The sequence below is a fragment of the Pelodiscus sinensis genome, chromosome 5, assembly GCF_049634645.1.
Source record: "Pelodiscus sinensis isolate JC-2024 chromosome 5, ASM4963464v1, whole genome shotgun sequence".
NCBI lineage: Eukaryota > Metazoa > Chordata > Testudines > Trionychidae > Pelodiscus > Pelodiscus sinensis.
In genome coordinates this window covers 25,335,391-25,351,328 of record NC_134715.1, presented here as the reverse complement: position 1 = coordinate 25,351,328, position 15,938 = coordinate 25,335,391, and the positions used below count along the sequence as shown (strand labels likewise).

Here is a 15,938-nt window from a genome sequence, read left to right as displayed (position 1 = left end):
CAACAAGAATAATTAAAGGTCTGGAAAACATGAGCTATGAGGCAAGGCTGAAGGAATTGGGCTTGTTTAGTTTAGAAAAGTGTTACAAGGAGGAGGGAGAAAAATTGTTCTCCTTGGCCTCTGATGCTAGGTCAAGAAGCAAAGGGTTTAAACTGCAGCAAGGGAGGTTTAGGTTGGTCATTAGGAAACACTTCCTAACTGTCAGGGTGGTTAAACACTGGACTAAAGTGCCTAGGGAGGTTGTGGAATCTCTATCTCTGGAGATTATTTAAGAGCAGGTAAATAGGCATCTATCAGGGATGATCTAGGCTGAGCTTGGTCCTGCCACGAGGACAGGAGACTCAATGACCTCTCGAGGTCCCTTCCAGTTCTAGTGTTCCGTGATACTATGACCATAAAAAAGCTAAGCACCAGGTGTCAAAGTGGGCAAGTTGATCCACTTGATCAAGCCGTATACGCATTTAGTTCTGCATTCACAGAACAGAAGAGGCTCCCACAGTATTTCAACTATGCAATAAAACTTGTTAAAGGTAAGCAATTCAAGAGCAGTTTTAAAAGCATATATATAGTACTAAGCAATTAAAACTGCCTTAAAAGGCATCCCAAGCATTAAAAGCAATATTTTTATATCTAATCCTTAATCCAGTTTAGCAGCCTAATTCTCAATTCAGGTTAACACACACATTCTACTCACCCTCTGTAGCTGGCCAGACTCCAGGTAATGTTGGTTAATTTGGTTGAGGCGGAAGTCCGATGTGCTGTATTTATGGACTCCTGCTCGTGGGGCAAAATGGTGTGGTATATAACCCCTTGAGGGAGGGTAAATTAGTCCGTGTGGAGTAATATCCATTGGTTACACAAAGTTCGGGTCCGGGTGGGATGATGTCCGTAGGCTACACCCCTCCCCCCCCTTCTGCAGGTGTTTTCACAACCAATCTCGGAGCATCCTGCTTACACCACCCAATTTTGCTTGCCTCACTACGAGTTATAAACAATAGAATGTCCTTGACTAGGTCTCTTCCTTGTTACTCTTTATTTTCTTCTGTACCATCAGCACACATACACAGTTCTTTTATTTCACAAAGTCCTTTTTCTTAAAGTTGTAAACAAGTCCATAATTCTCCAGGGCTCTTGCCTGGACCTCAGCATGGCTGCTCTTCAGCTCATTTACTGTTAGTTCACTCATGCTAATCATTCATGCTATCCATGATTCATGACACCAGGTACAGGCAGTCCCCGACTTACGTGGATCCGACTAACGTCGGATCCCTAGATACGAACGGGGTGAGGCAACTCCCGCACATGTGCAGCAGCATTCCCGGGGCTCGCTCACCTGGGTCCTAGGATCCTCCTCCTCCTCGGGCCGGCTCCGACTGGGGTCCCGCAGAGCTGCCGGGCAGAGGAAAAGTGCCTCCCCACGCCCGCTGCCCCCCCCACCCCCCTGCCAGCAACAGGCTGCGGAACAGACAAAAGCAGCCTCTCTGCCCCTCCTCCCCTCTATACATGCCAGGCTCCCAGAGCGCAGCAGCGTCCCCGGGGCTCGCTCACCTGGGTCCTAGAATCCACCTTCTCCTCCTCTTCGGCCGGCTCCAAACGGCCTCTGCCTGCAGCAGCTGGCCACAGGGACAGGGATCCCGCAGAGCTGCTGGGCAGAGGGAGAGTGCCTCCCCACGCCCGCTGCCCCCGCCCCCCCGCGGCCTCCCATCCTGCACGCCTCCCCCCTCCCCCCCTGCCAGCAACAGGCTGCCCCCTCCCCTGAGCAACAGGCTGCCGAACAGCAGACAAAAGCAGCCTCTCCGCCCCTCCTCCCCCTATACATGCTGGGCTCCCTGGGCAAACAAAGACTCCACCAAAACAAACAAAGTGCTGGCCTCATTGTGTTAGCAAAAAAAGGACCCTCCTCCTAGAACCCTGGGTGGTGTGTGGAAATAAAGCTATTAGCTCAAAGCATGGTGCAGAGCTGTTTGGTATTTGATGAGTTACTCCTTTAGTCCTGAGTTTGTCACAGGGACAGAAATAGATGTGAAATCTTCTGAACAGGGGAACAGACAGCAAAACAAACATTAGAGGGGAGTTAACCTTTCCCTATGCCATCCAAAACTAAAAAAAATGTTTGGCTAGAGTTTCCCCTACAATACGTATCAGTTCCGACTTACATACAAATTCAACTTAAGAACATACCTACAGTCCCTATCTTGTACGTAACCCGGGGACTGCCTGTACTGAGTCTATTCTATTAGCTTCAATTTGCTTTAATTCACAATATTTCTCCCCATTTTTTTTCTTTCCCTCTCATTCTCTATTTGTACCCTGGACCTCGTAACTCAATTCATCTGAAGAAGTGGGTTGTGCCTGTAGAAGCTCATGATACCAGCTACATATTTTGTTAGTCTCTAAGGTGCTGCAAGACTCTTTGTGTTTTAAATTTTTCCTTTTCTAGTAACATCCAACATTGTAAACAGCTTGGGAATTTACTTGATAAATAACCTTTATACTAAAAACCATAGAGAAAGTCTTGAATGATGCATTGCAAAGTTAATTTATTTAAGTTGATCTGAATCTTTCATCCCTGTCATTTTCTCTCAGTAGGCAGTATTTCTTATGATTTTTCATTCTTGCAACTAGGCCCTACAGATCCTCTTGCACTTACACTTGACATAGTTTTCCTTTTGTACCCAGGGAATGAAGTTTTGTTCAAAATATTCCCAGATAGTGTCTCGGAGAGGGAGAGGGGGAGGGGTAGGGGGAGGGAGAGAGAGAGAGAGAGAGAGAGAGAGATGTTTGTGTTTGTTTTACTAGTCCATTCCACATTTTGTTCCTGTGCTGCCTCTATCCTCTTCTGTATGGCTGTATCTAGACTACAGGGTTTTTTCCGAAAAAAGTAGCCTTTTTTTGAGAACTTCACTTGCATTCTTCACTGCAGCTGCATTCTTTCAAAAGTAAATCGAAAGAATGCTGCAGTCTTTTTGATCATGGTAAAGCTCATTTTACGAGGAATAACACCTTTTATTCTAAAGCACTCTTTAGAAAAAAGGCGCTAGTGAATGCAAACTCTTTTTTCGAGAGTGTCTGGACTCTCTTTCGAAAAAGCTGCTCGCTTTTTCTGAAAAGCTGCTTGTAGTCTAGACACTCGTTCGAAAAAGCCTCTTTCGAAAGAGGCTTGTATTCTAGACATAGCCTATGTTGTGTCTCTATCTTAAGACAATTTCTTAACTAACTCTTCTGCCATGCTTGGCCAAGGTCCACCACCACATAAACCCCAAACAAAATCAATCCTTTCCAGCCTCTGTCTGTCTTAGCACATGTGCCTTTAGTCTGAGAAACACATTGAAAACCCACAACTTTGAAGAAGGAAGAACTAGTAGGGTGGACAGACTAGGGCCATTAATTCATTCCTATTAGTCTATAGGTATGTGTATAGCATGGTTTTTATTATTATTATTTGATTGTAACTTTATTTTTAAATGGCTTAGTATTGATTTAAAAAAAATCATGAATACAATATAAATAAACTGATTTTAATAGATTTTTATCCACCCAGCTGCTAGCTCAGAATCCCTGCTACCTGCCAACTGTACCACATACCAGTATAAGGGATTATGAACAGATACTGTTATTTTGGCACTTGACTTCCTCCATTTGACCTCTTTTATTGGGTGTGGGGAGATGAATAGTTGCTGTAGGCTTAGTTTAGACGAGACTGAAGGTCTCCATTAATTATGTATTAATGGTAACTGAGGACTTGGCAAATTTATTCACTTGTGTTATTCAGGGTGTAGAAAAAGAAATGTTTGCTTGGGAGACAAACTTGTGTTCAATGGGAGTTTCAATGTATATTAAAGAGTACATATTTTAAAAGGAAAACTTGCATTGCAAGTTTATGGATAGAGTTTGTGATGTTGGTAATGGAGTCTACATTGATTATTTTAAAGTCATTTTCTTCGTGAAACATACGAAAATTTTAGTCTCGTTGGTGTATAGTATAGAAATGTCAAAGCTATTTGCTTACAAAATGTGGACTAAAGCGACGAGGAGTCCTGTGGCACCTTATAGACTAACTGAAGTGTAGGAGCATAAGCTTTCGTGGGCAAAGACCCACTTCGTCAGATGCATGTGACATGCATCTGACGAAGTGGGTCTTTGCCCACCAAAGCTTATGCTCCTACACTTCAGTTAGTCTATAAGGTGCCACAGGACTCCTCGTCGCTTTTGCAGATTCAGACTAACACGGCTACCCCTCTGATACTTGACAAAATGTGGACTGAAATTCTTAGCATATATTTAGAACTGAGAACATTTAAAACTGACTTATTTGAGACCTGTGCTTCATGAAATCTTTAATGAATTTGCAGAACTTAGTGGATCTGGCAGGAAGTGAAAGAGCTAGACAAACAGGATCAGAAGGTAGGTAACTACTACTAAATCTGTAATAGTTTCCTAGGGGGTGTGTCTGTCTGCCTAGCACTTAAATGCTGACTGAAATTATAACAGCTGGAAAGTAATATAACCTAGACGAAATTATCTGTCTACAGTGTGCTGGATTCTAAATGTAAATAGAACCATTGAGGAAAAAGAAGCCAGGATGTTGGCGATAGTTCAGAACAAGGGGCTATTCAAAAAAATTAAAAGGCAAACAAACTTAAAATGTAAATACAGGTTGAGACTCCCTGGTCTGGCACCGTTGAGATCTAACCGGTCCTGAATGGAGGAATTTGCTGGATCAGGGCAGGTTTCCTGCCACCAGTCTCTTAGTTCACTGATCCTCCCCGGTGCTGGCAATGCTTCCTGCTCAGCTGCGTGTCCCCGCCCCCCTTCCCCGTCCCATGGCCTGTCTAGGTGGTCAGCCCTAGCGAGGGCCTCTGGGCTGCTGGCCCCAGCCAGGACTGTTGTGGGCTTCCAACCCTAGCCGTAGCTGCTGTATGCTGGCCATGCTAGCACTGGGTTCCCAGCCCCAGGGCTCTCTGGGACCACAGTTTAGGGAGGTCCAACCTATGCTACTTGTTTTTCACATAAATCCCTTGTTATGTGTTATCACCACAACCTATTATTGAGGCCAAAAGCTCACAAATTATGCCATAATCAGAGTATTAACAGTTATCTTAGATGGGATTAAAATTTTTGCGTAGATACAAACCCTAAAGGCATCTGCCAGCCACCAATTCATTATTTAATGAGAAGCTCATTCTTCAGTTATCACTCAGGAGGTGGGGTTGAGTGAGCTTCATTAGTTGGTTATATGTTGGATTTTTTGTTAGTGTTTTAAAAACTCCTTCTACATCATTTTCTATTGGCTGCTCTCAGACTACAGAACTAAATGGAAAAATAGTCAGATCTGTTATGGCAACTCCTGTGTACCTAAGATAGATTAACTGGAAGTTTTTCTTCACACTGCGCAGTCAACCTATGGAACTCCTTGCCAGAGGGTGTTGTGAAGACCAGGACTTAAATAGGGTTCAAAAAGAGAACTAGATCCATTGCTGGACCTAACCTCCATGAATGTCTATTAGCCAGTATGGGTAGGAATGGTGTCCCTAGCCTGTTGTCAGGGTCTGGAAATGGATGACAAGAGAGGGATCACTTGATTCCATATTCCGTTCACTCCCTATGGGGCATGTGGTATTGGCCACTGTTGGAAGACAGAATACTGGGCTAGATGGGCCTGTCGTCTGACCCAGTATGGCTATTATGTTCTTACGTTACGGTCTCTGAAATAGTTACTTTGATCATTATGTAGGATAAAAGTGAACTTTCATAAGTAAATGCAGTGTTTCTATGTAATCTCTAGGTCTCCGGCTTAAAGAAGGATGTAACATAAACAGGAGTCTATTCATCTTGGGTCAAGTAATTAAGAAACTCTGTGATGACCCATCTGGGTAAGTGTTTGTAGCATCTATTCTGGAAATTAGTAGTTGTAACTCATTACACAGTTGACTAGCTAGCAAGCCTTGAAATCCATTTGCATTCGTAATCAGGGCTCGACAAATTAGAGAACCTTACTTGCCAGACAAAACAGAGACTCGCCACCCCCACCGTGCAGGATGGCATGTTTGCACCCGGCGAACGGGACGACCAGGATGGCATGTTTGCTTCTGTGACGGGGTGGGGCCACTCCACAGTGGCGAGGACAACCTGCCCCGTACTTCAACAGCACTGACCCCCGTGCTGCACGGGCAGCGCGGAGTTCTGACAGCAGTCTGCGCCACTTGCTCCCGTGCAGCCGCCCAGCTGAGCGGCGTACAGGGGGGCTGAGTCCTGGGATGGGAGCCGGAAGCGGGGGTGGGGCTGCACATGGGCTTAGGGAGGGGCCAGAGTGTGCGTGCATCCCTGACGTCAGGGGGAGAGGCGCTGGCACGAGAGCACCACATTCTAAAGGGGAGCAGAGGAGAGCAGAAGAGAGGAGGGAGGCGATGGAGGAGAGTAATGGAGGGAGAGGGGAGAACAGAGGAGTGAGCTAGAAGACTGCGGTGGGCGGAGGAGTGAAGGGTGAGAGGGGAGGGGGATGGGAGTCGGAGGAGATCAGAGAAGGCAGGAGGGAGACGGGGAGTGGAGCAGAGAGCAGAGCGTGGGGGCAAAGGCCGTGAAAGGAGAAGCGGAGGTAGGAAGCAGCCCAGAGTGGAGACACTAAGGAGCCCCATCCTGGGCTGCTTCCTACCTCCGCTCCTCCTTTCACGGCCTCTGCCCCCACGCTCTGCTCTCTGCTCCACTCCCCGTCTCCCTCCTGCCTTCTCTGATCTCCTCCGACTCCCGTCCCCCTCCCCTCTCCTCCACTCTCACCCTTCACTCTTCTGCCCACTGCAGTCTTCTAGCTCACTCCTCTGTTCTCCCCTCTCCCTCTGTTACTCTCCTCCATCACCTCCCTCCTCTCCTCTGCTCCCCTTTAGAATGTGGTGCTCTCTTGCCCCAGTGCCTCCCCCCCAATGTCAGGGAAGCATGCACACTCTGGCCCTGCCCTTCACCCACGTGCAGCCCTGCCCCCGCTTCCGTCTCCCAACCCAGGACTCGGCCTCCCTGTACGCTGCTCAGCTGGGCAGCCGCATGGGAGCAAGCGATGCAGACCGCTGTCAGAACACCGCGCTGCCCGTGCAGCACAGGGGTCGGCGTTGTTGAAGTGTAGGGCAGGTCACCCTCGCCACCGCGGGACACCTCCGCCCCATCACAGCTTGCCAGCTGTCAAAATCTACTTACCATGGGTGAGCGAATTTGTCAAGCTCTGTTCATAATATAGATTTGTCCTTATTTCTTTTCATCAGGCAGACATGAAGAGATCTGCTATCTTAAACCAGGTGTTGCTAGGTCAATCTGTTACCTTTTGTAATTTAATTTATTCGCCAGTAGAACACTAATTTGTGCTTCATGGTTGGTTTGGTGTTTTTCTCTTCCCCCTCCACAACAGTTTCATAAATTATAGAGACAGCAAGTTGACAAGAATTCTCCAGAACTCCTTGGGAGGAAACGCTAAGACAGTTATCATTTGCACAATTACTCCAGTTTCATTTGATGAAACTCTCAGCACACTTCAGGTAAAATTATTCCATTCTCTTCTTTTTTTTTTTTTTTTCCCCCTCCTAAATATTAATATGATGTGGCTAAGTAGGTCCAAGTGTGGAAGCTGAGAAACTGGTAACCAAACTGACTACTTGATCTTTCCTGTGGACTTAAGAGCTGTTGGAAGTGCACTGCTTTAAATTTTGAGCCTTTACCCCAGGCATCTTCTGGCGCTTGTTGTATGAATGCTGCTGCTTCTGCCAGATTTTTCATTTATTTTTGTTTCCATCATCTGTATAAACTATAGTCTCTAGTTTCTCACACATTCTCCTTTTCAAGGACTTCATTGTTATGGGCATAGTTATCATTTTGTTCGTGTGTAATCATACGTGAACCCTGCTAAGAACCATTAAGGTTGCAAAGTCAAACACTCAGTTAGGTAATGACAAATTTAAGGTTGCTTGTATAGTAATGTTTTTTTCTCCTTTGTGTGGACCTGTCACATGGCTACTGATCCCATTCCTGAAAAGATCACATGACCTTAAGCCAAAAATCGACCTTTTGGGTGATTAAATTTTTGTTCCCCTCCCCTGCCTTTACAGTTTGACTTTTTTCCACAATTAACTCACTTGACAGCTAGAACAGCAGCACAATAGAAAAAAAAATAAATCTGTAGTTCTGTAGTGAGATAGGAAAGCTTAGAACTAAACCAAATATGAACTTCTTGCTCATTAAATTCATCTTAGATTAACTTTTGTACATGTGTAGCAACTGCTTCAGGAGGCTTAACATGTGAAGTTCGAATTTAAGATCAGGCACTCTGCACTAAGTGCATAATGTTATGGTATGGGTTTTTTGTTTTTCCCCTTCCCCAAAATAAAGCGCATTCGGTCTGAACCTACAGCCATTACTTGAATTTGTTGTCCCGGGGAAGTTAATAGGACTATTCAGATGAGTAAAAATTGTAGGATTCAGTTTGCTCCCTCCATGTTCTGCAAAATCAAATTTGGCTGTATAATGTCTTCCTTGAAACATTGCTTGGTATTAGCCCAAAAATGAAACAAGGGAAGTTTTCAGCCTCCCTTTTTCCCCCAAAAATTCCTCAAGTTATGAGCAGGGCCCTACCAAATTCACAGCCACAAAAGTTGTCATGGACCATGAAATCTGGTCTTGTATGCTCATACCCTACACTATAAAGATTTAACAGGGGAGATCACCTGTGATGGATAGGAGGAGTGCTGGCTAGCACTTGGTAACTAACGGTTTAAACTCAGGTAGCTAAGGGCAGAGCCAGAAGAACCAATGGAATACAGAGCTAAAATTTTAAGTTGTAAATATATTCCTGCTGCCTGCTTTTTTTGGGTACGGCTAGACTGAAGGGGGGTTTCAGGATACCAGAGGTATCCCAAAAAGCTCCACCACGTTCAGAGACTGCGTTTGCTCTTCTGAAAGGAAAAAAAAAAAAACAGAAGAGCAAGTGCACTCTTTCAGAATTCCTCGTTCTACAAGGAAGGGGGTGGGGTCTGACATTTGGCCTAGACTAGACAGGCCAAATGTCGGAAAGCCTCTTCCGACAAAAGAATTGGAAAAAGACATGCATGTTGTGTACCTTTTTCTGACAAAAGCTTGTAGTCTAGCTGTAACCCTCATAGGAGTTCTAAATTAGTAGCTGGAGGAAGCAAGATGAAGTAATCAAATGGAATTACTGTGCCTACAAGAAATATCAGGCATGGGAATGTATTGGATCTTGAAGTACTGCTCGTGAGTAGATAGAGAAATGTATGTTTTTAGTTGTGATTAGGGTATTTTTCTTTATTTTCTTGTTTGGTTAAACTTCTCTGTGTGAAATCCATTTGCCTCCCTCCTCCTCTCCCATTCACTATACCTAAGCTGTGCCAGAGATACCATTTTTCTCTGTTTTAATCTGCTCTTTTCTCAGTTGCTTTAACACCTAGAATGCTTTATCAAATACAGGTTGTACCTCCCTTAACTGGTCCAGTAGCATTTAGAGAGTGGACCAGCATTTAGAGAGCCCCAAGAGGGCAGCATTTAGAGAGCCCCAAGAGACTGAGACAGCAGCAGGGGCAGGCTAGAGCCCTAACCCATTGGCAGCACAGTCCAGGAGGGGAGGGACCTTCCCTGCACCAGCAAATCTCCTCGTTCGGGACCAGTCAGGTCCCAAGGGTGCCAGACCAGCAAGGTCCAACCTGTATATCTTTTGGCTCTGTTAATAAAATAATCTATTTTAAGGTGATTATTTGATTCTCTTGCCCTGGAGGGAGGGGAGTGGGTGGGTGGGTGGGTGTGTGTGTGCTTAGACTACAGTTTATTTTCTGTTTTCTTCTGCAAGCTCTATTGTGGTAAAAGAGCTTGAGGTACTCTTCTGGAAGTTCAAATGATTCTTCCTGGGTTTTAAGTCATTAGGCTGCCACCATTAAGTGTCCAATTTCCAGTGTCAATGAATCTTTGACTCTGGGGAGGTCTTGTAAGCAGAACCTAAAGAGATAAGGAATTTTTAGGGTCTCTTGTGGGTCCCCACCTTCTGCGTGCTGAGTGCCTGAGTGGGGAACAGCCCTCACGCCACCCTTTCTCCAATTGGAGGTGCTGACCAAAAAGGCGTGGGCGGGGTGGAGGTGGGGAGAAGAATAATTTCTGTGCAGTCTTCAGACTTGGGTTGCAGAAAAATAGCAGCTGTTGATCGGGCAACCAGCTCTGAAGGCAGCACATTGCCAGCAGCATCACAACATTAAAATGGCAATCCCCTGCCATGCCAATCTTCTGCGTTGCCTTCAGAACTGGGCAACCTGAGTGGTAGGTGCTGACTGCAGTGTAGACGTAGTCTCACAGTTATTTCAGAATAAGCTATTCCAGAATAGTTATTCCGAAACAGCTTATTTCAAAATGGCACATCTACACTCCGAGGAAGCCTCAAAATTAATCTGAGGCAGGTTTCCCAAATGTAGATGTGCTATCTTGATTTAGACTCCCAGGAGGAAGAACTTAGAATGGCCCTGGTGAGGGGCTATTTTGAAATAGCAGAAGTTGATCATCTACACATGCCTTATTTTGAAATAGCTACTTCAAAATAAGCAGGGCTCAACAATCTATGTAATCTACTCGCCCGTGGTGAGTAGATTACAACCCGGAAGAGTTAGGTTTGGGCGATCTGCATGCGCAGATCACCGGACAGCACAGCTGGAGAGCCCTAGAAATAGGCATTGTTCTTTGTAGAATGAAGTTTACAGAAATTGGAATAAGCCATTCATTTTGAAATTTCAAAATAACGGAACTGCTAGGTAGACATTCACATAATTATTTTGGAATAACAGACATTATTCTAAAATAACTTTGCTGTATAGACACACCCTGACGGTCCAGCTCTGTGGGCAACAGTTCAGTAGTAATGGGGCATGGTATAGTGTGTTAAAAATTGTAAATTGCAAATCGTAGGACTGTGAAATTTACCAAAATGAGCCATGACTTTGGTAGGTCCCTAGTTAGGAATAAGCGAAAATAACAGCAGCCTTAAATACATGGATATATAGTGTTTCCTACTACTCCAAATAGTAAATATTATTTTTACCTTCTAGTCAATCCTGTTAATAGGACTCTTCACTGTGATAGCAGAAGTAAATAAATCTCTGTACTTTTCTATTGGAAAGCTTCACTGTCTTGTATGGTATGTCATTTTTCCAGTTTGCCAATACAGCAAAAAGAATGAGGAACACTCCAAAAGTCAACGAAGTCCTGGATGATGAAGCCCTCCTGAAACGATATCGCAAGGAAATAGTGGACTTGAAAAAACAGCTGGAAGAAGTATGACAGAATATGTTGAACTAACCATAGCATTTAAAGTAACCAAAATAATGCAACATAAAAGCAACTAACCTTATTAAAAACTATTTACTTTTAAAACACTTAGGATCATACTCACATCTCATACAAAAAACTGAAGTGAGATTAATATGGTGTAACACACAGCTCATGGTAACTAATGTGTATGTCCTCATTTCCATAGATCCATATGTGAACTGTACTGAATCTTGTGAAGTTTAACTTAACTAGATCTATGGGTTTATGGATGTAGTGGGATCTGCATGACTAGCTTCTGTCTTTTGGTGTCAATTCCGAACAAGACGTTTCTAGAAGCAATCAAAGAAATTTCTTTGCATTTGAAAGATCACTAACCTATCTCTAGTATTTCTTAATCTACTATTATAATGCAGTAGTGATAGGAATTTAAGAGGAGACTGAAAATTTTCAGACCTTGTTTCCGCTCCACACGTCCACCTGGTTCAGTCTTCTTATGCATCATATACAGTGAAAACACAGGAAAAATTCTAAATAGTATCACTTCTCATACATCCACTAATTAAATCCTGTAGTTTGTCAGACTGACGAATTTCCTGTAATGAGACCATAATATATGTTCCCTTGACAAAAGGAGACTACAGCAGACTTTCAACTGGCTTATTCTTAGTGTTTCTGTTTACAGCCAATCAATTAATTACAGTCATCTCCATACAGAGCAGAATGAGAAATTCAGATGTATTTGTTGTACCTGAAACTGTTCCTAATGATTCTTTTTTTTTTTTTTTTTTTCAAGTGGATAGTGTTACTATTAAGGCTCAGATCTTATCAGAGGAGGCTTTGTTCCAGTCTTGTACTGTAGAAAGCCATATAGAATGGAAGTTTGCCTCAGTTCCTGAATACTCCCTTAAGAGGTTGAAAGAGCATAACATTTAGCTCCATGCTGTAACTTCCTTTTTAAAATAATCATTTTTGCATAGCTCTTTTGTAAACTTAAAGAATCATTAGTTACTTTAAGATCCAAAATGTAAATTAAAACATAAATTACTATTCTATATATAGTTTTTAATGCCACAAAGCCTATAAAATGTATGCAGGTTTTTAAAGGAGGAAAAAAGAATCTTGCTACCTACATCTAAGCCCTTTTCTTAAGAGACCCAAACTTTTTTAATCCCTGTCCATAGGCCTGCAACACTATCCAAAAGTCTTGCCCACCCTCTGCTAAGATGGTCTTTTTCTTTTTATTGTAAAGTTTAAGGAAACATTTATATTTTTCTGCAAAACTGTGGTATCTAAAGCAGTCATGGCAGTGCCAGAACATTAGTTCTCCGAAGAACTCTCCTGAAATGGCTCTCAAAACAGTCTATGGATATCTGATGTTGGAATCAGGACTATCTTTCAGAAACATCTAGCTTAAACTCTGACACTCTGTGTCATAAACTGCTAGCATTTGAGGGAATTTGTGTTTGTTTGCTATGAAACACTGGGTTTCCACGTTCAACATTGGGTTTCATAAATACAGGTCGAACTTCTCTAGTGTGGCAACCTCAGGGCCTGACCAGTGCCTATCCAGAGAATTTGCTGAACCATAGGAAGTCCAATATTTTCTAGCATGGGGTGGGCAAAACGGCTTCCGTGGGCTGGATCTGGCCCACGAAGTGGGTTAATCTGGCACATGCAGGCCCTGCCACTACCCTGCCCACTCCTCTGCCCCAAGCCAATCAGGACCTAGGAACCAGGGAGCGTGTGGCGGTTAGTCAACGCTGGCAGTTGACTCCTAAGCACCACATGCCCGAGGAAGGGAGTAAGAGACTTTATGTCCATCCCCTGCCCACAGTCTCTGATTGGCCTGGAGTAAGGGGGGGGCACAAAGTCTCCTCCTACCGCCAGGGACATGGGCACCTAGAGAGAACTGCCAGTTGTTCAGAACAGCTGGTGGTTCTCTCTGCGGGTGGTGGGGGCAAAGACTTCATGCTCTCCCCCAGACCAATCAGGGGAAGCACAGAAGTGTCCTGGTCCTGCCCCTTCTGCCTGAGGCCCCACCACTTCCGGGGTGGCCCCCAGTCAAAAATTATTGCCCATCCCTGGTCTAGCAGGATTGCCAACACTTCCACTGCTTATTGGGCTTTTAGAAGACACTTAGGGGTAAATTAGGGTATGTCTACACTACCCCGCTAGTTCGAACTAGCGGGGTAATGTATGCATACCGAACTTGCTAATGAAGCCCGGGATTTGAATTTCCCGGGCTTCATTAGCATAAAGCCGGCGCCGCCATTTTTAAAAGCCGGCTAGTGCGAACCCCGTGCCGCGCGGCTACACGCGGCACGGGCTAGATAGTTCGAACTACGTAGCTATTCCGAACTATCTGTACACCTCGTTCCACCTCGTTTATGCTAATGAAGCCCGGGAAATTCAAATCCCGGGCTTCATTAGCAAGTTCGGTATGCATACATTACCCCGCTAGTTCGAACTAGCGGGGTAGTGTAGACATACCCCCTGAGATAAATAACAGCGCAGAACATTGAGAACCAGGACTGATAGCTGTAAACAAACTTTATGGGACCATGGGAAATTTGGCTACATCCATAAGTGGACATCCGACTGACTAAAATCATGCCAGACCACAAAGGGTACCAGACTAGAGAGGTTCAACCTGTAGTAAATTTTTAAAAATACAGGCTAGATTATTCCATCAAGAAAACTGAAAAAACATATGGAAAGCTGTTCAAGTTAACTCTTAAAAAAAAAAAATTGCTAATGTATGTATCTCTCTAAAAGTAGTTCTTACTTGAAACAAAACTGACACTGCTTTGATTTTGTTTATGATAGGTTTCTTCAAAAACTCATCTCCATGCAATGGAGAAAGACCAACTAGCTCAGCTGTTAGAAGAAAAAAACTCTCTCCAGAAAATACAAGAAAATAGGATACACAATCTAACTGAAATGCTCGTCACTTCCTCCTCATTTACATTGCAGAAAGAACTTAAAGTAAGACTAAGTAAATATTCAAGGTCACACAGGTATCTGGAAAACCTTGAGTTATAATGGGAGAACGTGTGTTTTGTGTGTGGTGTTTTGTTCTCTCCCTCCCCCCCCCCCCCAGATCTGTGAAATCTAGTAAGTGGCCATTTATGAAATGGCTAATATTTAGACTTTTGGTTGACATTTCAGTACAATGACAGGCTATTTAGCTGACCTTGTGGTAAACTAGCTATAATATGCACAAGATGACCTTGTGAGTAAAGCATAGGACTAGGATGAGTTACACAATCTCTTCCCTTTGTTTCCTTGTCAATAAGCTGAGGATAGTTTTTAAAGTAACAGGTTTGTTGTGAAGTTTTTTTTTATCTGGTGGAAAATTTAAATCAGCTGTAATTTTCTGGAAAACAGTGTTCAGCTGAACTCAGTTTTTTGGAAAAACTACAGTACAAAGTCACCCCCTATAGTTATCTGCTTGTACTGTTATAGGAACAACAAAATGTAAAATTTAAAAAAGATTACCGTTATTATTACTATTATTATTATTAATGCTTTATTTGACTCTTGTTGTTCCCCTTTTTAAGGCCAGAAGAAAAAGAAGAGTTACTTGGGCCCCTGGGAAAATAAGTCAAGAGGACATGGGCTATTTTGCCAACTTTAAAAAACTAAAGGAAAATGGTGCTAACAACATGATAACATTGCCAGAGAAGTTTTCAGAAAGGGAGGATTGTGAGTACATGTTTGAGGAGAAGACACTAACTAGGAAACCTGATTTAGAAAGTGTTTGCTGGTTATCTAAATGAAGTCTTTGAGATGGGGCGAGATCTCTCCAACATAAACATAGCTTGGAGTAAAAGAATTTACGGTTGTCATAAAGTATAGTTGCTGTACTGTACTAAAATAGAGATACTGCACATGAATAATAGCAAACTAGAAGACTTGCTTCTAGATTTCCTAATAAGGGTAAAAACAGCACCCCAATGGGGCAAATAAAGTACAGGCAGTCCCCGGGTTACATACAAGATAGAGACTATAGGTTTGTTCTTAAGTTGAATCTGTACGTAAGTCGGACCTGGCGTTAGCTGCTGCTGAAACTGATCAGTTTCAACCGCGGCTGAATCTGGATGCCAGTTCTGACTTGCATACAGATTCAACTTAAGAAACCCAGGCGTCCCCAAGTCAGCTGCTGCTGAAACTGATCAGCAGCTGATTCCAGGAAGCCTGGGGCAGAGCAATTCTGCCTCGGGCTTCCTGTAGTTAGCCGCTGGTCAGTTTCAGCAGCGGCTGACTTGGGGACGCCTGGGGCAGAGCAGCTCAGGTGCTGCTGGGTTGCTCCAGTAGCGCGGCTCCTCGGCGATACTGGAGCAACCCAGCAGCACCCCAGCTGCTCTGCCCCAGGCGTCCTGATTCAGCCGCTGCTGAAACTGACCAGCAGCGGCTGAATCAGGATGCCTGGGGCAGAGCAGCTGGGGTGCTGCCAGGTTGGTCCGGAGCGGCGCTGTGGGACCAACCCGGCAGCCCCCAGCTGCTCTATCCCAGGGGTAGGCAAGAAAAGCCTGGTCTGCCGGGGGGGGGGGAACACTAGCTGCAGCCCCCCCTCCAGCTGACCAGGGGGACAGGAGAAAAGCGCGCCTGGGCTGTCCCGCTGCGGGCATGCTCCAAGG

The 15,938-nt window shown here is 44.2% G+C and overlaps 1 protein-coding gene across 3 annotated transcripts in view; it reads left to right on the top strand.

Moving 5' to 3' along the window:
- The window catches only part of CENPE (centromere protein E), an 85,082-nt gene that overhangs the window by 15,013 nt on the left and 54,131 nt on the right, over positions 1-15,938 (top strand). For all 3 annotated transcript variants that reach the window (XM_075929680.1, XM_075929679.1, XM_075929678.1), the window contains exons 9-14: positions 4,353-4,404; positions 5,786-5,873; positions 7,394-7,520; positions 11,182-11,301; positions 14,125-14,283; positions 14,859-15,003. In XM_075929680.1, coding sequence (XP_075785795.1) covers positions 4,353-4,404; positions 5,786-5,873; positions 7,394-7,520; positions 11,182-11,301; positions 14,125-14,283; positions 14,859-15,003 — 691 coding nt within the window. The remainder of the gene's footprint in view (positions 1-4,352; positions 4,405-5,785; positions 5,874-7,393; positions 7,521-11,181; positions 11,302-14,124; positions 14,284-14,858; positions 15,004-15,938) is intronic.